At 45.1% G+C, this 26,039-nt stretch overlaps 1 protein-coding gene across 1 annotated transcript in view; it reads left to right on the forward strand.

The window, feature by feature from the left end:
- Positions 1–730: 730 nt before the first annotated feature.
- The window catches only part of cdkal1 (CDK5 regulatory subunit associated protein 1-like 1), a 555,783-nt gene continuing 530,474 nt past the window's right edge, over positions 731–26,039 (forward strand). Inside the window, exons 1-3 of the mRNA XM_055654805.1 lie at positions 731–888; positions 4,636–4,799; positions 15,366–15,478. Coding sequence (XP_055510780.1) covers positions 4,639–4,799; positions 15,366–15,478 — 274 coding nt within the window. The 5' untranslated portion in view covers positions 731–888; positions 4,636–4,638. The remainder of the gene's footprint in view (positions 889–4,635; positions 4,800–15,365; positions 15,479–26,039) is intronic.

The raw sequence follows: 26,039 nt of genomic DNA on the forward strand, positions 1-26,039 counted from the left end.
CCCCATCAGTTTGAAGAAGGGTTTCAGCCCGAAACGTCGCCTATTTCCTTCGCTCCATAGATGCTGCTGCACCCGCTGAGTTTCTCCAGCACTGTTGTTGAGTATAGGAGCAGGGAGGTTCTACTGCAGTTGTACAGGGTCTTGGTGAGACCACACATGGAGTATTGCTTACAGTTTTGGTCTCCAAATCTGAGAAAGGACATTATTGCCATAGAGGGAGTGCAGAGATGGTTCACCAGACTGATTCCTGGGATGTCAGGACCGTCTTATGAAGAAAGACTGGATAGACTTGGTTTATACTCTCTAGAATTTAGGAGATTGAGAGGGGATCTTATAGAAACTTACAAAATTCTTAAGGGGTTGGACAGGCTAGATGCAGGAAGATTGTTCCCAATGTTGGGGAAGTCCAGGACAAGGGGTCACAGTTTAAGGATAAGGAGGAAATCCTTTAAAACTGAACTTTTTTCACACAGAGAGTGGTGAATCTCAGGAACTCTCTGCCACAGAGGGTAGTCGAGGCCAGTTCATTGGCTATATTTAAGAGGGAGTTAGATGTGGCCCTTGTGGCTAAGGGGATCAGGGGGTATGGAGAGAAGGCAGGTACGGGATACTGAGTTGGATGATCAGCCATGATCACATTGAATGGCGGTGCAGGCTCGAAGGGCCGATTGCCCTACTCCTGCACCTAATTGTCTATGTTTCACTGCTCTATGTGTCTGTGCTGTACCCGGATCTTTGCTCCGCTCGAGGATCAACCGACGATCATCAACCGCTCCGATCATTGGCCCCGCCCCCTCCCGCGGCAGGAAGTGACGCACATAGAGGTCGGAGGTCGGCGCGTGATGGCGCAGCGGAGTCGGAGGACGAGAGAGTGAATCCCCGTGGACAGTAAGTTGGCGGCGGCAGGGCCTGGCCTGGTGGTGGGGAATAGATGCCCTGGGGCCTGGAGACAACGGGCCCTGCAGCGGCGGCTGGACGGTGACCGTGGCTCTGGGGAGAGGGGTGACCGGGCATGGTCAGGGAGCGGGAGCAACGGGGCCCTGCAGAGGCGGCAGGACCTGGGGGTGGGAGCAACGGGGCTGGGGAGAAGGGCCTGGGGCAACGGGGCAACGGGGCAGGGACCACCGGGGAGAACAAGCAGAGAGGGGCCGTGGGTAGAGGGAGCCATCCCAGTGGGAGAGGGGTCTAGCACTGGTCGCCACCGGGGAGAGGGGCCGAGGGACCAGTCACTGGGAGTGGGGACAGGGGGGATCACTGAGGAGAGGGGCCGGGGGCAGCGAGATCGGGACCGGGACCGGCCGGGGAGGGGCCGAGGAGAGGGGCCGAGGCAATGGGCAAGGGAAAGCAGGAGCCGGGTTTTGGGGAGGGAGAGAGACCGACCGGAGCAATGTGCAGCGGCTGGGTCAACGGGCTCCGGGAGAAGTCGGGGCAAGGCGTGAGGCGGGGAGCCGAGGAGAGGGGCCACGACACCATACTTGGCTGGGGCTGGGGCTGGGGAAAGGATGATCCGGGCTCCAGGGTACGAGAAGTGGCACTCGGTTAGGACCGAGGCTGATGTTGAGCCAGCGCGACATGCATGTCTGGGGCTCGGATGAGAATAGAGTGGGATTGGGCGTTCAGCGAGTTGGATAGACCGACTGGTGCTCTGCAAAGCCAGGCGCATGGTCCGGGGTTACTGTCCGCATTGACTCCCTTGGTTTGTGGGCAAGGATCTATAAATTTGAAGAGGAAAAGAAGGAAATTGCCTCTTACATACGTGTTGAGCTTTTAACCTTATGCTGCCCATCGAGGAAGCGTCTGTTTATGCTTGGAGAAGTTTGTGCCCACCGCCCTTCTTGCTCCTGAAATCTGTTCATGTTCAGCACACCACGCTATGCAAAGTTTCCACCTGGAAACGTTGGTTTTTCATCTCGGTCCGGAACTTGGAATTGAAGGAGGAATATTCCACGATTGGTCAGAGGGTACGTGCAGATGTTGGAGCTGGTCATCGCAGCCTCAGAATGTCACTGCAGGAGTTTCTTAGTTAATCAGAGACCTTCCTATTATCATAAGCTAACGAGTGGGAATGTATAAGAAGGAATACTGACTGCGCAACATTCAATTCAATACACCTCTCTTTTGAAATGAATCGCTGAATTCCTCTTTGCACCAAGATCTAGGCTGGAATATTAACACACGAGGAATGGCGGATGCCAGAATCTTGTACGTAAAACTCAAAGTGCTGGAGTCAGTCAGCAGGCCAATCGGCATCTGTGGATGGAGTGGACAGACGATGATTCGGGTCATGACCCATCTTTGGAACAATCAGTTTTATTCGTCACATTGCACATGAAGTGCAAGTGAAATGAATTTGCCAGCAGCGGTACAATGAAAAAGAACACACAAAAACACACTAAAAATTAACACAAACATCCACCACAGCATTCATCACTGTGGTGAAAGGCACAAAATTTGGCCAGTCCTCCTCCATTTCCCCCCCGTGGTCGGGACCTCAACCCTCCGCAGCCGTTGCTGCGGGCGCCCAGATGTGCCGACAAAGTAAAAAGTCCAGGTAAGTCCTGAAACGGTGCCTCCCCCACCAGAGACCGCGGCTTCAAGTTGGTGTAGGCTGCAGGCCGGCAGTCGGAGATTTAAAGTTCGGGGACGCGCCTGGGCTTCAAGGGCAGGCGCAGCGTGGACTCTCAGTGTGGAGTGGGTGAGCCCTTTCTGGAGGGGAGCGCTCCATTCGCTGGCCCGCGGCAGCCTGAAGCAGCGGTGTGCAGAGCTCCAGCTGGCATTTCGTACGCAGCCTGGGATCCCTCATGGGGGACCCGGGGGAAGAAGAAACTACAAATGCCGGAGAAAGTCTTCAGTCGGTGAAGCCATTCTTTAGACTTGCAGTCTTTAGAGATACATTCGGCCCACCGTGTCACCGACCAGTGATGGCCCCGTACAGTAGCACTATCCTACACGCTAGAGGAATCTGGACCATCATGTTCACAGGGAGAACGCACAGTGCCCTCCATAATGTTTGGGACAAAGATCCATCATTTATTTATTTGCCTCTGTACTCCACAAATCTATATCGAAGAGGTCGATTTATTAAGTTGTTGAAACATGCAAGTCATTCCATCGTCTATCTTTGGCAGCAGTGTTAACCGTCCACAGGGTGCGCTTCACTAACTCGTGAGGGCCTTCAATGGGAATCACCCCACCCAACACATGTCTGCTAACTAGAAAGAAAAATACATCAATTGCCTTGTGGGAAAAGAACTCAGCAAGTCAGACAGCATCTGGAGTCTGAAGAAGGATCTCGACCCGAAGCACCCGTTCCTTCTCTCCAGAGATGCTGCCTGTCCCTTGAGTTGCTGCAGCATTTTGTGTCTACATCTGGAGAACATCGACAGGCAATGTTTGGTGCCAGGACCCTCCTTCGGACCGATTTTTATCAACCCACATCTCCTGTTGTTACTCCAGGTGTCGGGGTATAGCACTGCCTCCATGTTACATGTTTGTACGTCACCAATCTTGGAACTTGCCTAAAAGTGCCACGGCAGTAGAAAGAAATTGCTGTAAGAACACAAAGTGCTGGAGTAGCTCAGCAGGTCAGGCAGCAGCACTTCTGGAGAACGGGACCCTTCAGACTAAAAATTATGGATATGCTGAGCAGTATAGGCAACAGCTGTGAAGAAAGAAACTGCTTCAAGATGACTTTTCACTGGTATTACTTTGAGCACACATTTTCAACACGTTGGCCTTCATCAGTCAAACTATTTAGTATAAAAGTTGGTAGTTATACAAGACATCCCCAGAGTAGTGGAATTGAGAACCAGAGGACATTATGATGGGATCCTGAGAGGTAACTTTTTTACGCAAAGGGTGGTAGGTGTACGGAATAAGCTGCCGAAGGAGGTTGTTGTGACGGGTACTATCGCAACATTTAAGAAACATTTAGACAGGTACATGGATTGGATAGGATAGGTTTGTAGAGTTATGGGCCATACACGGGCAGGTGGGACCAGTGTAGATGAGACAGGTTGTTGTGGGCATGTTGGGCTGAAGGATCAGTTTCCATCTGAAACATAGTTAGTGATGGTTGACAAATCTTATCCAAATTTTGGATCTGATAATGGGAGAGCACATTTGCATGTTTACGTCGTACCTTCACTGAGTTTTTTGGTTATGGCCAGGACTGCTGCATGCTTTTCTACATTGCTGACTGAGCCAGTGTTGGCCTCGTGTCATCATGGTGACAGCAGGGTTAATTATATTCTGGTACAAGAGGTTACAGAGTGGTGGAATGCAAGGTTAAGAAACATTTATGCAGGTACATGGATAGGACAGGTTTATAGGAGTATGGACCAAATGCAGGCATGTTGGGCTGAAGGGTTTGTTTCCATGTTGAAAGACTTTATGACTCTATAAGTCTGCTACAGATGGCATTGATGTACAGCTTTTGAGGTTCTGGATCCTTTTGGATTTGACACCATTCAACATGGTGATAGTTTTACACAATATAACAGAAGCCGTCTTCAGTGTGAAGATGACATTTTCTTACCATTACAAATACGATAACTTGTATAAATGTAACTTATATGGACATTAGTTCCAAATGTTTAAAATTTGTAATGAAATTATTGAGGGCTTGTGTTGCAGAACATGCCGGCAACCTGTGATTCGTTAGTGGAAGACATTGAAGATATTGTGTCAGCACAAGATCCAACACCTCATGACCGATTGCTGGCGAGGAAGAGTGTTGTGCCTCGAGTTAGAAAGAGAAATAAACAGGATGAGTTGACGGAAGATTTACAGGCTGACAGGTGAGTTCCAATTCCCTCATTTGCTACCTCATGTAGAAACCCTGTCTGTTGTGATTCTATCTCAACGTCCACTCTGTGATGGACGTCATCAACATCAGAAATAACATAATGAGACCATTTCTTCTGAACAGTTTGCAACCATTGATTTTGCTTTCCTCTCCCTCCTCTAACTACTCTCTTTTGTCGTTCAACTTATTGAGAATTCCTCACTTCATAGTACACACTCTGCACAGTTGCTTCAACAAATTCCACTTCTATATTCCCTTTATTAATATTGAAAATTGCCTCATAACATTTCACATGATTAGTACAGGTGTCAGAGGTTATGGGGAGAATGAGGTTAGGAGGGAGAGATAGATCAGCCATGATTGAATGGCGGAGTAGACTTCATGGGCTGAATGGCTTAAATCTATTATCACGCTGAATGGCTTAAATCTATTATCACATGACCTTATGACATGAGGGTTATCAAACAAATTAACACTGACCCATGTAAGCAAGTATGAAGAGGGGGGACGACTTGAAGGATAGGAAAAGGATGAAAATGTTGAAATGGGGGTTTGCATTGTTTAAGCGGAAATTGATGCAAGGCATGAAGTGTGCTGTTGAGAAGTGACATCATTAAACAGGAAGGGGCAGAATACAGAGCTAAGTGGAGTTGGACTAAGGAATAAAAATGAGTAAAAATTACCACCCCTTTTATTGAATGGTGTTAGCATTCCCTAAGTAGATGAACTGATGGTACATAACGATTTGAAATGCCATTACAAAGGCATAGTGGCAAAGTGCTCAATGCTGGGAATTTGAGTATTTGACATTCTAGAAGTATAGGCAAAAGAAAAATGGGGTCAGGCAGTTCTTTTCAAGGTTGAGATGGTAAGGAATGACAGAAACATAGAAAATAGGTGCAGGAGGAGGCCATTCGGCCCTTCGAACCAGCACCACCATTCATTGTGATCATGGCTGATCATCCCCTATCTTCTCCCCATATCCCTTGACTCCACTAGCCCCTAGAGCTCTATATAACTCTCTCTTAAATCCATCCAGTGATTTGGCCTCCACTGCCCTCTGTGGCAGGGAATTCCATGAATTCACAACTCTCGGAGAAAAAGTTTTTCTTCACCTCAGTCTTAAATGACCTCTTTATTCTAAGACTGTGGCACCTGGTTCTGGACTTGCCTAACATAGGGAACATTTTCCCTGCATCTAGCTTGTCCAGTCCATTTATAATTTTATATGTTTCTATAAGATATTCCCTCATCCTTCTAAACTGACATGGGCTCAGCAATGCAAGACGTAGAATTATTTTGAATGGGCCTAAGAAATAATGATGGTAGGAAGTCATTGGTGGGCTTAACAAGTATTCTCCTATAGAAGCTGTGGAAAACATTGAAAATGTTCCAATAATTAAAGTTTATCAACGAGGTACAGGAAGGGAAGAGCTTAAACTCATTAATTGCCAGATCAAAAAGTGTTTGACAAATTAATGGGAGCTCATGTTTAGGATAGAGATTCAGTGCGGTTACGGAAGCTACGACCTACCGAATCCGCGCCGACCAATGATCCCTGCACATTAACACTCGTACACACATTAGGGACAATTTACAATTTTATCAAGCCCATTAGCCTACAAACCATGTATCCTTGTATATGGGAGGAAACGGGAGCTCCCGGGGAAAACCCACGAAGGTTGCAGGGAAAGAACTTATAAAGTCCGTACAGACAACAGCCATGGCCAGGATCGAACCGTGGTCTCTGGCGCTGTCAGGCAGCAACTCTACCATTGCCCCTAATGGCTAACATATCCTCAGATAGAATAGCTTTCACCTATGGTTGGGTTGTTAGGATGCAGAATCAGAGATGGGGAATGTATTGGGTATAATCCAATATAATTCTGAAGATTTTGGAGGAGTCCCAGTGAATTGGAAAATGTTAAATTTACTGGCACCATTCAAGTAGGACAGACAGAGCAGGAAGCTGTTGGCTAGGTGGCTTTGCGACTGCCATTGGGAAGGTGGGAATCCATTACAGTAACACGTGGAACCGTATAGTAAATGCTTCCGTACTAATTTAACTGTTTCCTCCCATTCTTTATTCAACCCCAAATCTGCTTGTATTTCTGGTGGTGCTTGACTAGTGAGAGTAAAGTTTTTGTAATGAAAGCAGGAGGAAAAAAAGCAAGACATTTGGATAATCAGTTACTTTTACCTCCCCCCCCCCGTCTCTTACATCGTGGCTCTCATATTTGTTATATTTTAGTCTGCTGGAACTATTCCAGAATCAGTGAATTTTGAAATTCCCAATGAATGTGTAGATTGCTCTGCATCCATCTCTTCTAAAAAGCTTGGGTTTGGGATTATCCAGTTCTGGGAATTTGTCTCGTTTCTCCAGTATTTTCTTTCTTTTTGTTATTTGAAGTTTTTAATTTTCATTTAGTTTATTTTAGTGTAGAGACCCTTCAGCTCACAGTGACCATGCTGACCAATGATCCCCACACATTTACTCTATATATTATACCAAGCCAATTAATCTACAAGCCTGTACGTCTTTGGAGTGTGGGAGGAAACCGAGATCCCTCGGAAAACACACACAGGTCACTGGGTGAACGTACAAACTCCGTACAGATAGCACCCGTAGGCCGGTTCGAACCCGGGTGTCTGGCGCTGTTATGCAGCAACCACCACTGTGCCACCCACAAATTGTTTTGGGATTTTCTCAATTTCTGATACATTTGCTGTGTGTGTCTTCAGAGGGAATACAACATATTTGTTGAATGCTTTAAGGGCCTGTCGCACGAGCATGCGACTCCATGCGGCAAGCGCGACCTAAAGGGCTTGTCCCACGAGCATGCGAATCCATGCGGCACGCGCGACCTAACGTGGTCGCTTGAGCTGTACGGCCTCACGGGGCCGGTCCCACTTCGATCGCCGGAGCCGTATGGAGTTGTGCGTAGCTGGTCCCAACATCGCGCAGGGCTCCGAAAACCGACCGTGTTAAAACATTCCGTACGGCAAAAGCCTGCCTGCCGCAGCCACCTCGATACCATATGTCACGCGTGGACTTCGCTCGTACTTCATGTCACTCACTCGACCTCCGCTTCTGGTTTGGTCGCGCTTGCCGCATGCTCGTGGGACAGGCCTTTTAGGTCGCGCTTGCCGCATGCTCGTGGGACAGGCCCGTTAGACTATTTTACAGCAGAAAAATAAAGTTTAGTGTTTAACTAAAACCAAGGATTTAACTAGATAATATGAACCAAAAGAAAGTAAGGACAGCTGAACTGTAGAATGTGTTTTAAATGTAGTGAAAGTAATGTCCTCCACCAAATGATCCAGAAAGGTTGAACAAAAACATTTAGAAACAAGAAACTGCAGATACAGATGCTGGAGAAACTAAGTGGGTCAGGCAGCATCTCTGAGGAAAGGGATAGGTGACATTCTTCAGTAAAGGTATACTAGTTGAGAATGTTCAGGGGGATTGTCGAGGATCAGTCAAATTTCAAGAGAAGGTTTATTTAATGGGTTTAATCCGTAATCTGTTTAATCCGTCTGGCACTGGAGGAGCTGCACGCCGTGGTCAACAAGTACCAGACGGCTTACCCCGAGGCGTTTGCCACCACTGACAGGGACTTCAACAATGCCAACCTGAAGAAATCGCTCCCTAACTTCCACCAACATGTCTCCTGCAGCACCAGAGGATCAAACACCCTCGACTACTGCTACACCGCCATCAAAGACGCCTATCGCTCTATCCCTCGCCCTCACTTCGGAAAATCCAACCATTCAGGCAGCAACTGAAGAAAGCCCCAGAGGTGAGGCCTGTACAGAGCTGGTCGGGGGAGGCTGCCTGGAGTCTAGACTGGGCAATGTTCAGGAACTCGGCAACGGCCCTGAATGAATACGCCACAGTGGTTACAGACTTCATAAACAAATGTGTGGAGGACTGCATTCCAACAAAAACCTTCCGAGTGTTGTCTAACCAGAAGCCTTGGATGAACCATGAGATCCGCATTCTTCTGAAGACCTGATCTTGGGCATTCAGGTCTGGTGATGCAGAGGTCTATAAGAAGTCCAGATACGACCTTGGTAAGGCCATCAAAAAGGCTAAAAGGGACTTCTGCTCTAAGCTGGAGGATGAGACGGATGTTCGGCAACTGTGGCAGGGCTTAACTGCTATCCACAAGGCAAAATCAGGAGGCAGCTCAAACGACAGTGAAGCATCACTCCCTGACGAGCTCAATGCGTTCTAAGCACAGTTCAATAGGGAGAACACTGATGTGCCTTCCCAAGCCCCCATTCGCCCTGATGGTATTAAGGTCTCAGTCACAGTGCCAACGTTAGAAGATCCTTCAGGGGGGTAACCCTCGGAAAGCACCTGGACCTGATGGTATACCCAGTCATGTTCTCAAGATCTGTGCAGACCAACTGGCGGGAGTCTTTGCAGACATTTTCAACCTCTCACTTCTGAGGTCTGAGGTTCCCACCTGCTTTATGAGGGCATCAATAATACCAGTGCCGAAGAAGAGTAAGGTGACGTGCCTCAATGACTATTGACCAATGGCATTAACGTCTGTGGTGATGAAGTGCTTTGAGAGGTTGATTATGGTGCACATCAACTACAACCTCGACAAGAACCTCGACCCACTACAGTTCGTATACCGCCACAACTAGTCAATGGAGGATGCAATTTCACTGGCTCTCCACTTCGCATTGGACCACTTGGACAATAAAAACACTTAACGTTAGGCTGTTGTTTATAGACTACAGCTTGGCATTTAATACCATCATCCCTTCCAAGCTGGTTACCAAGCTCACGGAACTGGGCCTCTGCGCATCCCTCTGCAATTGGATCCTTGTCTTCCTCATCCACAGACCACAGTCTATTTGAATTGGCGGTAACACTTCATCCTCAGTAACAATTAGTACAGGAGCACCGCAGGGCTGCGTGCTCAGCCCCCGGCTTTATACCCATGACTGCGTAGCTGGACATAGTGCAAACTCCATCATCAAGTTCGCTGACGACACCGCTGTGGTTGGACGAATCACAGATGGGGACGAGTCAGAGTATAAAAGTGAGATCGACCAACTGACCAAATGTTGCCAGCACAACAATCTGGCTTTCAACATCAGTAAGACCAAGGAACTGATTGTGGACTTTGGTAGGGGAAGTTTGAGGACCCACAACCGTGTTCACATCAATGGGACGATGGTGGAGATGGTCAAAAACTTCAAATTCCTGGGCGTGCATATTTCCGAGGATCTTGCCTGGACCCAGCACACCGATGCAATTATAAAGAAGGCACATCAGCGACTCTACTTCCTGAGAAGATTACGGAGATTCGGCATGTCAAAGAGGATTCTCCTAAAATTCTACAGTTGCACGGTAGATAACATTCTGACTGGTTGCATCGTGGCCTGGTTCGGCAACTTGGAGCGGAAAAGTCTACAAAAAGTTGTGACCACTGCCCAATCCATCACCGGCTTTGACCTCCCCACTGTCAAAGGGATCGATCGTAGTCGCTGCCTCAAAAAGGCGGCCAAAATCATCAAAGACCCACACTCATTTCACCATTGCCATCAGGAAGAAGGTACAGGAGCCTGAAAACTGTAACGTGCAGGTTCAGGAACAGCTGCTTCCCCACAGCCATCAGGCTATTAAACACAACAACAAATAAGCTCTGAGTTCTGAACTGCAAAAGACTTATTATTGCACTATATTTGCTATTTATTGAACTTTTTTTTTCTCTTCCCCCATTATATACTATGTTTACATATTCACATATTCTGTTGTGTTGCAGCAAGTAAGAATTTCATTGTCCCATCTGAGACATATGACAATAAAACACTCTTGACTTGATGCCCCCAAAAAACAACATGTAGCCAATCAGAGGAACTCGTCCAATTTAATTTTTAATTCTTGGGGCATGTCAGCGCTTTACAATTTCCAATAAACTATTTTGTGATTGTGATAAGATTTCTTTTGACATTTTTCTTATTCCCTGTTGAACAGTAACGGCCATGTTCCTTAACTTACTTGAATCAATTAGCCTTTCTGATTAGATCAAAGTCTAACGTTTTAAAGATCCCAGTTTCCAAAGTACCTTTTAAGTGATTTTCTCGTTCCCAATCAAAATATAATTATAATGCATTCGGCTCTTGTAATGCAATCAGTGTTCCCTTATTCATGACTCATGTAATGGAAGAGTGCGTTTTAGCAGAGCAGTACTAGAGAAATTAAAGAGATTAAAAGGAGACAAATTCTGAGCACTTGATGGTCTGCAATCCATTGTGAGATATATGTCCACAGAGATACTTGATCTATTTAGTCACGTATATGTTCATAAGTTATCAGAACAGAATTGGGTCATTTGGCCCATCAAGTCTACTTCACCATTCAATTGTGGCTGATCTATCTTTCCCTCTCAATGCCATTTTCATGTCTATTCTCAATAACCACTGACAATGTTCTATCCAAATTCTGTAGAATCTGAAATAAGTACAGGTGCACAACCTTTTATCCGAAGTTCCAAATAACGAAAACCTTCGAATAGTGCCATTTTTTCAGTCCTTGAAGAAAGGTCCTTGAAAACGTTCACCGAGGGCGGCCCGCAGAGGTGACAGCGGAACCTCCGGTCGGTCCTCGAAGAAAGGGGAACTAAATCCCCATTCATAAAAGAGAAGGTGAGGGTATATTGCGCGGGAGGGTTAATAATTGACAATCTGCTGCTGCCTGCCCGCTGAGTCAAAAAGTTCCCACGGTAGACACGATACACAGTGTATCGTGAGTCTTGCATGAGAACTTTTTAACTCAGCGGGCAGGCAGCAGCAAATTGTCGCTCCCTTCAGTTTCACCCCACCTACACCCCTCTGCTTCCAGGCCATGTGTGTGACCCCTTCCCTCCCTTCTCCAGCTCCCCGCCCATTGCACCGGCGCGGGGGTTTTGCACTGTCTTCACGACGGAGCTAGTGCCAGTCACCGGAGACGTCAGGACCAACGGGACACCGGCCCCCAGGCCCACTGCAAGCACGGAGATCCCAGAGACCCACAGCCAGCAGCAGCCCAGCCCCGTTCCAATTCCAGAGCAACACGCTCCCCGTAGGGACAGAAGCTGATGGTGTGCAAGGTGCGTCTTGGTCTTGAGGTTGCGGATGAGGGGGCGCAGCTCGGGCTGTGACGTCTCCGGCCACCCCCCTGTACAGGAGCTGAGACTGGGAACTGTGGGGTTGTTTGCAGTTGCAGAGGGTGGGGGCAAGGGCGGTACAGTTCCCAGTCTCAGCTCCATTCCAGGGGGGTGACCGGAGACGTCAGGACCAACGGGACACCGACTGCAAGCACGGAGATCCCAGAGACTCACAGCCAGCAGCAACTCTAGCCCAGCCCCGCTCCAACTCCAGAGGAACCCGGGTTGCGGATGAGGGGGCGCAGCTCGGGCTGTGGGCAAACTGCCACTTGTCGCTGTAGCGGCGCATCGGGGAGTGGGTTCCTGTTGGTCCTGATGTCTCCGGCCACCCCCCTGGACAGGAGCTGAGAGACGTCAGGACCACCAGAAGCCGCTCCCCGATGCGCCACTACAGCGACAAGTGGCAGTTCGCCCACAGCCCGAGCTGAGCCCCCTCATCGGGACACCGACCCCCAGGCCCACTGCAAGCACGGAGATCCCAGAGACTCACAGCCATCAACAACTCTAGCCCAGCCCCGCTCCAACTCCAGAGGAACCCGGGTTGCGGATGAGGGGGCGCAGCTCAGGCTGTGGGCGAACTGCCACTTGTCGCCGTAGCGGCCCATCGGGGAGCGGATTCCTCTGGAGTTGGAGGGACAGGGAGACACAGCGGCTTTTGAGAATGGTGGGCAATCACTTCCAAAGTTCTGCCCACACAGTCAGTACACCTCTCCTACACTTGTCTCCCGCACTAAGATTATCTTGCAGAGAATGATCCCAGCCTAACCCTCCCTATTCTCTCCTATTCTGCAAGAAAAAACTACATTGGAGACTCAAACTCGCGATCGAGTAACTGCCGGGATCGAGGCGCAAACTCGCGACCTTGCGGATATGAGCCGAGCACTCTACCACTGAGCCAGCCGTTAAAATCTACGCTAAAAATCTTCCATTCCGAAAGCCGAAAAATTCTGAATTACGAAAAGTGTCTGGTCCCAAGGCTTTCGGATAAAAGGTTGTGCACCTGTATGTACACTGCTCTTTATAAAGAATGGGGCAGAGAAATGGCAAGGTGCAAACTCCAGGTAGTTCTGCTATAATGCAAGTTTCCATATCACAAATTAGATATAATGCGAGCAATGAATTTGGGAACATTTTGGATAATGCTGGCCTCATTGATTATAGCAAGGTTTTGATCAGGATTTGCATTTATAAGTTACTTTGGAAATTGACAAGCAGAAGAAAAATACAGAAAGAGTCTAAATAATATTGTTTCTGTGCAACCGCTCACCACAGCAATCAGATACCATTCCCTCTTAAGAACATAGTCTGTCAGTTTCACCGCAGAGACCATTGAAGTTGATAAGCCGAAACGCCATCCATTCCTACTCTCCAGAGATGCTGCCTGTCCCGCTGAGTTACTTTGACATTTTGTGTCTATCTTTGATTTAAACCAGCATCTGTAGTTCCTTTCTACACAGAAATTGATAAGCAATTACTTCCATTGACACTTGTGCAATGATGCTGTATTAAACAGTGCTACATAAGGCCTTTGCTTTTTTCAGCTTGCAATAACGAAAATAATTTTAAAGTTATTGGCAAGCCCTTTTTGTTTTGAAAATCCTGCAGGGGGATAAAAAAGGTCATTAGTTCATGTCATAGGAGCAGAACTAGATCATTTGGCCCATCGAGTCTACTCCACCATTAAGTCCTGGCTGATCTATATTTCCCTCTCGGGGCTGAGTATCCTGCCTTCTTACCATAACCTTTGGCACCTACTGATCGAGAACCTTTCAATCTCTGCTTTAAAAATACCTAATGACTTGGCCTCTGCAACCGTCTGTGGCAAAGAATTTCCTAGATTCGACACCTTACTAAATAAATTCCTGCTCATCTCGTTTCTAAAAGTAGGTCCTTTTATTCTAAGGCTCTGGTCCTAGACTCTCCCACTCGTGGAGATATCCTCTCCATATATACACAACTTCATACATCTATATACATACATACATACATATCTTCATATGTCGTAGCGTGTCCAGCATCTCATTGACTAATATGGAGTGTCCTCAAGATATCTCCCTTAACCATACCAAGTTCCCAAGTATAAATGTATTTTCTTCCTTATTAACAGGAGAAATATTAATTGTGTTATTTTCTACATCACAATGTTTCTTCAGAACTATAGCATTACAGCAGAACTACTTGTATTTTTAAAATAGGTAGGGGATGGTGGTAACGGCAAACTGGAGGGAGGAAGACACCACTGATAGGAGCAATACCAAGGCAAAGCAAAATGTTAAAGCTTATTGGAGGCCAATCTTCTGGATTGTTTCATAGAACAAAGAACAGTACAGCAGAGCAGAGGGCCAGGCCCTTCGGCCCACAATGTTTGTGCTGAACATGATGCCAAGATCAATCTTATCTGCTCGCACACAATCCATATTCCACCATTCCCTGCATATTCACATGCTTATGCAGACGTCTTAGATACCACCTTCATATCCACCTTTACCACCACCCTTGCAGCATGTTTAAAGTGTTCACCGCCCTCAATGAAAAAACAAAAATAACTTGCTCCTCATATTTCCGTTAAGCTTTATCCTTCAAAGTTATGGCTTCTTGTCATTCCATCCTGGAAAGTATTTTACTTTTCCATTTTATAATCACAGTATCAGCATTCTCTTGGTTACCATTTAATCGGAAATTAAAGTGGACTCTGTTAAGTAAATACACTGGCTATAAGTGCAGGTTGGAGCTTGGTGTGCAGTATGTCTGCGCTCCTAAATCCTTAAATCATTTTGGTCCTCCACAAAACGTGAGAAATAAGGAGCACATCTCCAATAATACTTTTGAAGGTGTTTTAAAAATATACTCTTTTGATCACCTTAAAAGTTAACCACTTCCATCATGACCATAGTCTATCTACACTGTCTACATTTTGCATTGGATCAGCTTTAAGCATGTGATTGTACGAATGTGCACCAATAGGATTTTTGATTTCAGTGTTTCACCTCTGCCAAAATATAAATATAGCAAGTGCATGGGAACATTTTCATTTAAGTTTCCTTCTAAGTTATAGACCACTCTTTTTTGGTAATATATCAATATTTCTCCATTGTCACTGAGTGAAAATACTGAAAGTAATAAAAACTGATCGTTGCGCATTGATATAATCACAAACCATTCAAATAGGTAGTTTAATCAACTTTTGCATCTTGAATTTGCACATAAAGGATATTTTTGTGATTGTATTTATGGTGTTGCTACAACTGATATTATTAATAGATTATCTTTTTAATATTAATGTGACCAGAAATAGAAAATTATCTATGTACGTTCGGGGGCATTTAGTATAATGATTTGAAATTTTGAGTTTAATTATTGTTTTCATTACTTTAAAAAAATATTTGCAGTGTTATTCCTGGAACACAGAAAATTTGGGTGAAGACTTGGGGTTGTTCACATAATAATTCAGATGGCGAATACATGGCAGGTCAACTAGCCGCCTACGGGTACAAAATCACAGGTAAATACCAAATAAAGTACATTCTATAATACACATAATTACGGAATTTAATCTTGGCAATGTAAACAATGGTTTCTGGTGGTATCTTAAGTTTCCTTTGAAACTACTTCAAAATTGAATTACTGACCAGAATCACTACTTGGTTGCTTATTTTAATTGCTATGTTTTGCAAAGTGTGTTTTGTCACTGTTTGACTGTGTTCTTCCTGACTCTTTTAAAATAGAATTTTTAAGTTACAGAGAAATTCAGCGTTGTAAAGTTCTTGATCATCAATAGGAATGGTAATAATGTAAGAATAAGTTGACACAATTTAAAAGTACAAAGTATCCTTTATTGTCATTCAAACCTTTAGTTTGAACAAAATTACGTAACTTGCAGTCATGGCATAGAATAAAATAACAGAACACCCGACCAGTCTACCAGATACCCCCCTCACTGTGATGGAAGGCAAAGTCTTAAAGTCCTTGTCTCTTCCTTCCTTGTTCTCCCGCTGCGTTGAGGCGATCCAGCCTTTCGATGTTGGGCCCCCCGGCGGGTGATGGTAAATCCCGCGGCCGAATCCGAGCTCCGCGAACGGGCCGGTTCAAACTCCGGGGCCCGGTGCGGACGAAGCTGCCACCCTCCAGTCCAGCTGACAAAGCTGTTGTGGGAGCTTCGAAGAATCGGTCACCAACCTGGGACCTGCGAGCTCCCGATGTTGTCATCCACTGGGCCAGCGGCCGAAGCCTCTGAGGCTCCGAAGTTAGGCCACCGCCGCAGCGCCACCACAGCCCCGAAGTCGGCCAGCTTAACGATGATGAGTCTTGGCTCTGCCTCCGGAGCCTCGAGGTCGGCCCCAGTTGGAGGCCGCCAGCACCGCGATTAGGCCTCAGCGGAGACAGAGATGGAGATACGATAAAGAAAAGGTCACATCCCCCCGAAGGAAGAGATTAAAACAAGTTTCCCCATCCCCCCACACATACACAACTAAAAATAAACTAAAACATACGTCCAACAAGACAAAAGAAAACCAAAAAAAAAAGAAATAGACAGACGGGCTGCAGGCGAGCCGCAGCTGCTTGGCAGCGATGTTTCACTGTGATTTCCGGAATGTACATTATTTATATTGTCTAGTTTTACCAGTTGTTCCATTTGTTTTTTATCCCAGCCACTTATAGTTTATGGTGTAGAAGATGTTCCCTTTGATCTAGCATTTTCTACCAGTACACTACATTATTGTCTACCTGTATACTACAATATTGTTCCCATACACGACATTATTGTCAACCAGTATAATCATTATTATCAAAGGTAGACCCAAAAGGCAAAGAATGGGTGACGTTTTGGGTTGGGCCACTTCTTCAGTATCCAGAGATGCTACCTGTCCTGCTGAGTTACTCAAAACATTTTGTGTCTATCTTCGGTGTAAACTAGCATCTGCAATTCCTTCCTACTAATAATTATTATCTCTCAGAATACTACTGTTCGGCCCATAATGGCTGTGCCGAACAGGATACCAAGATCATCTCTTATGGAGATTGGAGGAACAGCACCTCATATTCCTCCGGGGCAGCTTGCATCCTGATGGCGTGAATGTTGAATTCTCCCAATTTTGTTAGCCCTTGCTGATTCCTCCCCTTCCTTAACCCTCGAGCTGTCTCCTACCATCTCCCCGCCCTCGGGCTCCACCTCCTCCCCTTTTCCTTCCTTCTCCCCCCCCACCCCCCATCAGTCTGAAGAAGGGTTTCGGCCCGAAATGTCGCCTATTTTCTTCGCTCCATAGATGCTGCTGCACCCGCTGAGTTTCTCCAGCAATTTTGTGTACCTTTCATCTCTTATCTACCTTGCCATAATATTTATCTTCTTCCCCCCCCCCCCCTCCCACCCTATTTCCTGCATATCTTTATGCCTACATTTAAGTCTCTTAAATGTTACTATTGTATCTGCCTCGAGTATTGGAGCAAAGAGGTCCTTCTGCAGTTGTACAGGGCCCCAGTGAGACCACACCTGGAGTATTGTGTGCAGTTTTGGTCCCCTAATTTGAGGAAGGTCATTCTTGTTATTGGGGGGGTGCAGCGTAGGTTTACAAGGTTAATTCCCAGGAAGGTGGGACTGTCATATACTGAGAGAATGGGGCAGCTGGGCTTGTACACTCTGGAGTTTAGAAGGACGAGAGGGGATCTTATTGAAACATATAAGATTGTTAAGGGTTTGACAAGCTAGAGGCAGGAAACATGTTCCCGATGTTGGGGGAGTCCAGAACCAGGGGCCACAGTTTAAGAATAAGGGGTAAGCCATTTAGAACGGAGACGAGGAAACACTTTTTCTCACAGAGAGTTGTAAGTGTGGAATTCTCTGCCTCAGAGGGCGGTGGAGGCCGATTCTCTGGATGCTTTCAAGAGAGAGCTAGATAGGGCTCTTAAAGATAGCGGAGTCAGGGGATATGGGTTTGAAGGCAGGAACGAGGTACTGATTGGGGGTGATCAGCCATGATCACATTGAATGGCGGTGCTGGCTCGAAGGGCCGAACGGCCTACTCCTGCACCTATTGTCTATTGACTATCAACAGCAGCGCAATGCAGGCTTTCACCACCCTCTGTGTAACAAAAAAATGTTGTTCTGCATATATCCTTTAAACTTTGTTCCTCTCACATTAAAGCTATGGCCTCTAGTATTTTATTTATCCATCCTGGGTAAAAGGTTCTGACTGCCTATCCTATCTGCCTCTCATAACTTTATATACTTCTTTCAGGTCTCCCTGCAATCTCCACCATTCTAGGGAAAATAATCCAAGTCTGTCCAACCTCTCCCTGCAGCTAATAGCCTCTGATCCAGCCATCATTCTGGTAAACCTCCTCTGCATCCTTTCCTAAGCCTCCTTCATGAAATGGGTTCTATATGCAATACACCAAATGTGGCCTAACCAAGTCGAAAAGCTGCATCATGACGTTCCAACTCTTATACCCCATGCCCCTAAATAAACCATATGCCTTCTTTACGACTCTATCCATTTGTGCTGTCACTTTCGGAAAGTTGTAGACTTGGGCTCCAAAATCTCTCTGTACATCAATGCTGTTAAAATTCATGCCATTAGTTGTATTTTTGGCCCTTTTGTTTTACTTCCCAATGTATAACACCTCATACCTCATTGGATTAAACTCCATCTGCCATTTCTCCACCCATTTCTGTAGCCCAAACTATATTCCGCTGCATACCTTGACAGTGTTCCTCATAGTGTTCGATCGTCCATGTTTACATTCAAGTTATTTATTTATATATATTTATATATATATTTATATATATTTATCACAAACAGGTGATGGCCCAGCACAGATTCCTGTGGAACTTCACTGGTCACATATCTCCAGCCTGAATATTGTCCTTCCACCACAACCCCGTGTCTTTTATCAGTAAGCCAGTTCTGAATTCATACGACCGAGTCACTATTAATCCCGTGCAGTTTATTCTTCTGGATCGCCCAACCATGGGGGACTTCATCAAATGCCTTGCTAAAACATCATCCATGTAGACAGCTTCCACCGCCCTACCCTCATCGATCACCCTCGTTACCTCCTCAAAAAAATGCAATCAAGTTAATAAGACACAACCTGTGTATAAAGCCCTGCTAATTGCCCCTAATAAACCCATTCTCTTCCAAATGGAAGTAAATCCTATCCCGAAGAATCCTCTCCCAATCCCAATAGCATCCCTATCACTGACATGAGGTTTGCCGGCCTATAATTCCCTCGATTCTCTACTTTTCTTAAATAAAGGAACAACATTAGCTGCTCTCCCTTCTGTCCTCTGGGCCTCTTATGTGGCTGGAAATGATGCATAGATCTTCATCCGGCTCCTGCAATCCCCTCTTGGCTCTTAATACCTGGCATAAATCCCATCAAGTCTTGGGGTATATCTGCCTTAAAGCTCTATAAGAGCCCCAACATCTCCTCCTCCTCAATCTCAAACTGCCCTTGTATATTAGAATGTGTAGGAAGGAACTGCAGGACTGGCAGCATCTCTGGAGAGAAGGAATGGGTGACGTTTCAGATCGAGATCCTTCTTCTGACGAGTCTGAAGAAGGGTCTCGACCCAAAACGTCACCCATTCCTCCTCTCCAGACATGCCGTCTACCCCGCTGAGTTTCTCCAGCATTTTGTGTCTATCTTGTGTATATAAGTATTTTCCATACTGATCTCACTGTCCTCCATATCCTTCTTCTTGGATTATTGGATTGGTTTTGCTGTTGCCTAATCTTTTTGCCATAATCTGATTCAGAGATTAACTTAATCTCCACCCCTACAGCAGTTTTTCCCCCCAAAATAATTGCGTTTGAATTGTCACTTAATAAATACATGGTATTGGAGACCATGGACTGAATGTTCTTAGAGCAGAATGGATACAATATTGGCTAAGTAGCAAATGAGGAGTTAAGGTGGGTGGTTGCTGTGCAAGGATGCGTACCCAGCCCCGTCTTTACTCCTTATATACCCACAACTGTGCAGCCAAGTACAAATCAAACTCAATTTACAAATTTGCAGATGACACCAATGTAGTGGGCTGGATATCAAGTAATGACGAGACACATCACGGGAAGAAGATTGAGAACGCTGTAACCTGATGTCAAGCCAACAACCTTTCACAACGTCAGCAAGGCGAAGGAGATAGTGATCGTCTTCGGGAAGTGAAGTACATACATTGACGGTGCCAAAGTAGAGTTGGTTAAAAGCTTCAACTTGCAAGGAGTAAATATCACAAGCAACCTGGACTAGCCATATTAAAGCAATGGCCAAGAATGCACACCAACACCTCTACTTTCTTAGCAGGCTTCTGAAGGCCAAAGTGTCCCCAACAACTGTCACCAGCTTCTTCAAATGCACCCTAGAAAGCATTTTGTCAGGATGCATCGCAATATGGTTTGGGAACATCTCCATCCATGACCGCAAAAAATTGCAGAGAATTGTGGACGCAGCCCACCATCACACAAACCTCTCTTCTGTTGACCATCTGCACCACGTGACTTGGCAAGGCCACAGCCTAATCAAAGAAGAGTCTCACCCCGCTCACTCCCTCTTCTCCTCTCTCCCATCAGGCAAGAGGTGCAGAAGTGTGAAAACGCACACTTGCAGATTCAGGGACAGTTCCTTCCCAGCTGTCATCAAGCAACTGAACCATCCTATCAACAACTAGAGAGTGATCCTGAGCTACTATCTACCTCATGGGAGACCTTTCGATTAACATTAATCGAACTTTACTGGACTTTATTTTGCACTAAATGTTATTCGCTTTCTCCTGTATTTGTACATGATGGGCGATTTAATTGTAATCATGTATCATCTTCCTGCTGACTGGATAGCACGCAACTTGGTACAAGTGACAATAAACTAAACTGGAAGGATGTCATTATGCTGGAAAGAATGCAGAGCTTTACGAGGATGTTGCCATGATTTAAGAGGCTGAGCTATAGGAAGAGGTTGGGCAGGCTACGACTATTTCTTGGAGTGCAGGAGGATGAGGAATGATTGTACAGAGATGTGCAAAATCATGAGAAAAATAGATAGCGTGAATGCACAAAGTCTTTATCCTAGGGCTGGGGAAACAGAAGGAAAGCCCATAGTTTAATGTGAGATGGGAAGATTTAATACGGTCACCTAGAGGGTAGTAGATGTATGGAACAAGCTGCCAGAGAAGGTAATTGAGGCCAAAAGACTCTGGTTCAGGTACATGGATAAGAAAGATTTAGAGGTGGATGTTGGGCCAGGACCGGGCCTGGCTGCTGACTGAGCGAGGAGAAGAGAGACATCGGTGAGCGAGCAGGGCTGTCGGTAAGAGTGGAAGGCTGTCGGAGAGAGACTTCGCCCACTTGAGTGCCGGCGGCCGGACGAGGAAGGTCCAGTGTGGGTCCTGGCGGTTGGTGGTGAACCCGCTGACAAGGAGGAACGGAGTTGGGGGCGGGGGGGAAGGTGCCGAGAACAAAGAGGGACCTGGCATGGGAAGGTGGGGGATCTGAAAGAGGGACTATATTGAATATTCTTGTAACTTTGTTGGCACCCTTTATATGGCATCTCTTACATACTAGTACTGTATGCAAACAAAGAATCTCACTGTATCTACATGTGACAATAGAGTATCATTCAATCAAATGGGACTATCATAGATGGGGCATCTTGATTGACCTACAAAGTTGGCTGAAGGGCCTCTTTTCATGCTATATGACTGTGGCAGAGCAACATTTGAACACTTTCCACAAGTACATGCACTGCACAGCACTCTTCTCCTTTGTGTGTCATTCCATTGGCATCAGTTTACTGAGGCAACAAATGAACGTTTTACTCCCTTCTGTTACAATTAGAAGAGCATCCTGGTTTAATCATGTATTAGTTATAATCACCGCCAAGCAACCATCGGAAAAGGTTGCAAAAGCAATTATTACTCTCAAAAGGGCATGATGTGAATCAAACCACCTTATAAACAAAAAATTAAACTGAATAGGTAGTCGCAATGAAACTATGTGAATGGCATACTCAAAATCTTGGACGCATGACAGTCAACACCAGCCAGGAGAGTTCTATATTTAACATTTATAACCAACCCACATGCTTCAACTTTTCAATTTAATCATTTCATTACCAGAGCTTGACCCACAAATGGCTCCCAGATTCCTTCATCTTTTTTTCTTGCATTTCAGCTGAATCTTTTCATTCCCAGTCAATGAAGCAGAGTAGGTTTCAGCAGAGCAAGACTACCCCCCACCCCATCCCACCACCACCAACAGCTGATAAAATTCATAACTGGGTTTATTTTCAAGCTGCCAGTCTGATAACAAACAGATGCTGGGACCGTCCAACGTAAGCACTTAAAGACACAAGGAGCCCGTTGTCAATGAGAACATGCAAAGGCAAGTTAGAAACGGCACTGTAATGCCATTTAGCCAAACACTGGTCTCACATTCACCATTCAACTACATTGTAGGTTAAAATAATCCTGTAATCAAATGCTGCAACAGGATAGCTCCCAATGTTGTCACATATACCTGATAATGAAGTCAATCCTTGGCTGCGTTTTAAAACTGAGATTCCTTTTTGTAACAAATTAACTTTCACTGTATTCAGGTTAACAAACCAAAATCTTGATTGTTGATTTTGGCCAAGAATAAATATCTTTAGAACAACCTAAGTGCACGCGAAGCCGACACAGTTGCTTGGTTCTAAATTATGAACATATCTCTTTTCATTTTCACATTTCTCATGTTTTTATTCAAAGCTCAGGCTTTGAAATCCCGTCCTATTCCTCTTATAATAAAAAACGTTCAATAAAAAACATTGACAGATACATGAATAAGATAGGTTTAGAGGGATACCGGCCAAATGCAGGTAGATGGGACATGTTAGTCAGTAAAGGCAAGTTGGGCTGAAGGGCCTGTTTCCGTGGGGATAGAAAATTGGCTTCATGGAAGGAAGCAGAGAGTGATGGTGGAAGGTTGCTTCGCAGACTGGAGGCCTGTGACTAGTAGTGTGCCTCATAGTTCGGTGCTCGACCCATTACTGTTTGCCATCTATATCAATGATCTGGATGAGAACATACTGTACATGCCAAGATTAGCAAGTTTGCTGAAGGCACAGTGGATGGTTTTACAGATAATGAAGATGGTTGTGCAAAAATTGCAGCAGGATCTTGATCGATTGGCCAGGTGGGCTGAGGAATGGTTGATGGCATTGTGTACAGAGAAATGTGTCTTGTTGCATTTTGGGAAGTCTACCCGATCTCTTCAAGGTGAATTGAGGACCAGAGGACATAGGTTTAAGGTGAAGAGCAAATTATTAAAATGAGTGAGGGGTAACCTTTTCACACAATGGGTGGTGGGTGTATGGAACAAGCTGCCACAGGAGGTAGTTAAGGCTGGGAATATCCCGACGTTTCAGAAATAATTAGACAAGTACATGGATAGGACAGGTTTAGAGGGAAATGGACCAGGTGGGACTAGTGTTAGAAGATTGAGGGGGGATCTTATAGAAACTCGCTAGAAGTTAGAAGATTGAGGGGGGATCCTATAGAAACTTACAAAATTCTTAAGGGGTTGGACAGGCTAGATGCAGGAATATTGTTCCCGATGTTGGGGAAGTCCAGAACAAGGGGTCACAGTTTAAGGTTAATGGGGAAATCTTTTAGGACTGAGATCATAATGTAGTTGAGGCCAGTTCATTGGCTATATTTAAGAGGGAGTTAGATGTGGCCCTTGTGGCTAAAGGGATCATGGGGTATGGAGAGCAAGCAGGTATTGGATACTGAGTTGGATGATCAGCCATGATCATATTGAATGGTGGTCCAGGCTCGAAGGGCCGAATGGCCTACTCCTGCACCTATTTTCTATGTTTCTATGTAGTGTAGCTGGGACTTGTTGGCTAGTGTAGGCAAGTTGGGCCAAAGGGCCAGTTTCCATGCTGTATCTCTCTATGTATGCCTCTCTGAATCTAATCACATGTCTAACTTTTTACATGCAAATGCAGGCACATGTCTCCTACAAATGTGAAGTGTACTTGTTGAAGGTTGTAGAGCAATTAATGAAAACTAGTGCTAAAATCAGCAAAATTTGATCTTGTCCACCATCTGCAAACTCCTTGGTGTCTCATCTAGATTTTCCGTGACAGTAAAGACACATGACAGAAAAGCTTTCTTTTGGTAAACAAGTGTTCGTAACTGCTCTGTGTTATTAGTAAAATCTGTTGGGCAAAAGCCACCTATAGCATATGAGCTCATGTATTGAATTCCATCGTTTTAAAGGTATTATTAAGTGGTTTATTAAACAAGTAGGGATTTTATTTTTAGCTGCTGGGCATATTAAATAGTGGTGGCTGGACCCAAAACCTAAAGAAAATCACAATAACACTTTTGTGCTGCATCAAATGGGCTCTTTATACTTTGTGTTTTTATGTTAGCCAGTCTGGTTATACACTTCTCGTATGGTTCTGCAAACAGTATATTTTTGTTGTCACCCCGCTATATACAGGCACAAAAACATTCTCACTTGTCTTTATGATGCCTTGAAGATAGCACTGCTTATTTATCATAATTTGGAAGCAATCCAGTATTCTTAACCAATAATGTTTATTTAACTGCATTTGCAGGTGATTTAAAACATAGTGTGAAATATAAATGTTCATGACTTATCGTTGTATCGTTATTGGTTTCAAAACTGCTTTTACTTATTAGTTGAATTAGATTTGAATTACTATTTTGCATTATGTACACAAAAGCAGCAAGATGGAAAGTTTACCTCTGTTCGTTTTAGTTCAGTTAAATGTGCTATGCAGTATGTATGTGTACATGGCTGGCAGTATATTTGAGGGAGTGCTTGTGTATTCTGAAGCATGGAAAGCTGTAATCTGGAATTGTACACTGCTGTGAAAGAACGCTTATTTGGTTGAATGGATAATTTACAGCCCTGTCTTCCACCGTGTGGAATAAAATAAACTTGCTCTTGATATATTCAGTGCCAAGGCTTCTGGTTGCAATAACTGTGAATCGGTTCCATTAAGTAAAGCCATTTCTACACAAGTACCTTGCTTGTGAACAATGGCGTAAAGGCCTTTCTTGCTTACCCTCTCCAACATAGTGCAGTCTGAGGGTAGACTTCAAGCATTAGCTAAGAACAGAAATAGGCGAGCGAGAGAAAATAAACTGTTTGCTACTTAAGAGTCAACTGTGGTCAGTTTAAGTCGCGTAATAAAGTACCACTGCTATTTTCAGGTGATCGAGAATATGACTTTCTTTGTGTAAACCAATATTCAGCATCTATGTGGGCATCACGGTGGCGCAATGGTAGAGTTGTCTTACTGAGACCCGGGTTCAATCCTGACCCTGTATCTATACACTGTAAATGGCTCGAGTATAATTATGTATTGTCTTTCTGCTGACTGGATAGCACACAATAAAAGCTTTTCACTGTATCTCGGTACACGTGACAATAAACCAAACTGACTATGGGTGCTGTCTGTACGGAGTTTGTATGTTCTCCCTGTGACCGCATAGGTTTTCTCTGGGTGCTTCGGTTTCTTCCCACACTCCGAAGATGTACAGGTTTGTAGGCTAATTGGCTTGGTAAAATTGTAAATTGTCCCTAGTGTGTGTAGGATAGTGTTAGTGTGCGGGGGTTGCTGATCGGCGCAGTCTTAGTGGGCCGGAGGGCCTCTTTCAGCGCTGTCTCTAAATTAAAAAAAAAATTAAATCTTTTGAATATTGGTATTTAGCAGAACTCTGATAAAGTCTCTAACATTTTCATACATTGGAAGGTAAAAATGATATATTGTTGAGCAGAACAAACTATCATAGAGCGTGAGGTTTTCCCTTAGACTATTTGCCTTCTTTTGCTCTGGTATTTTATTTAATTCACATGTTTAATCTATAATGTTTTATTATTAATGTTTAATGTTTTATGTGTCATTCCTAACTGTCACTATGTCATGTTGTCACTTGCGCGCGGAGCACCAAGGCAAATTCCTTGTATGTGAATACTTGGCCAATAAACTTATTCATTCATATCAGGTGGAGTGCTATTGTTTACCCCAGGGTTTGTGACTTGAGTAAC

This window comes from Leucoraja erinacea, chromosome 2, assembly GCF_028641065.1.
Source record: "Leucoraja erinacea ecotype New England chromosome 2, Leri_hhj_1, whole genome shotgun sequence".
Lineage (NCBI taxonomy): Eukaryota > Metazoa > Chordata > Chondrichthyes > Rajiformes > Rajidae > Leucoraja > Leucoraja erinaceus.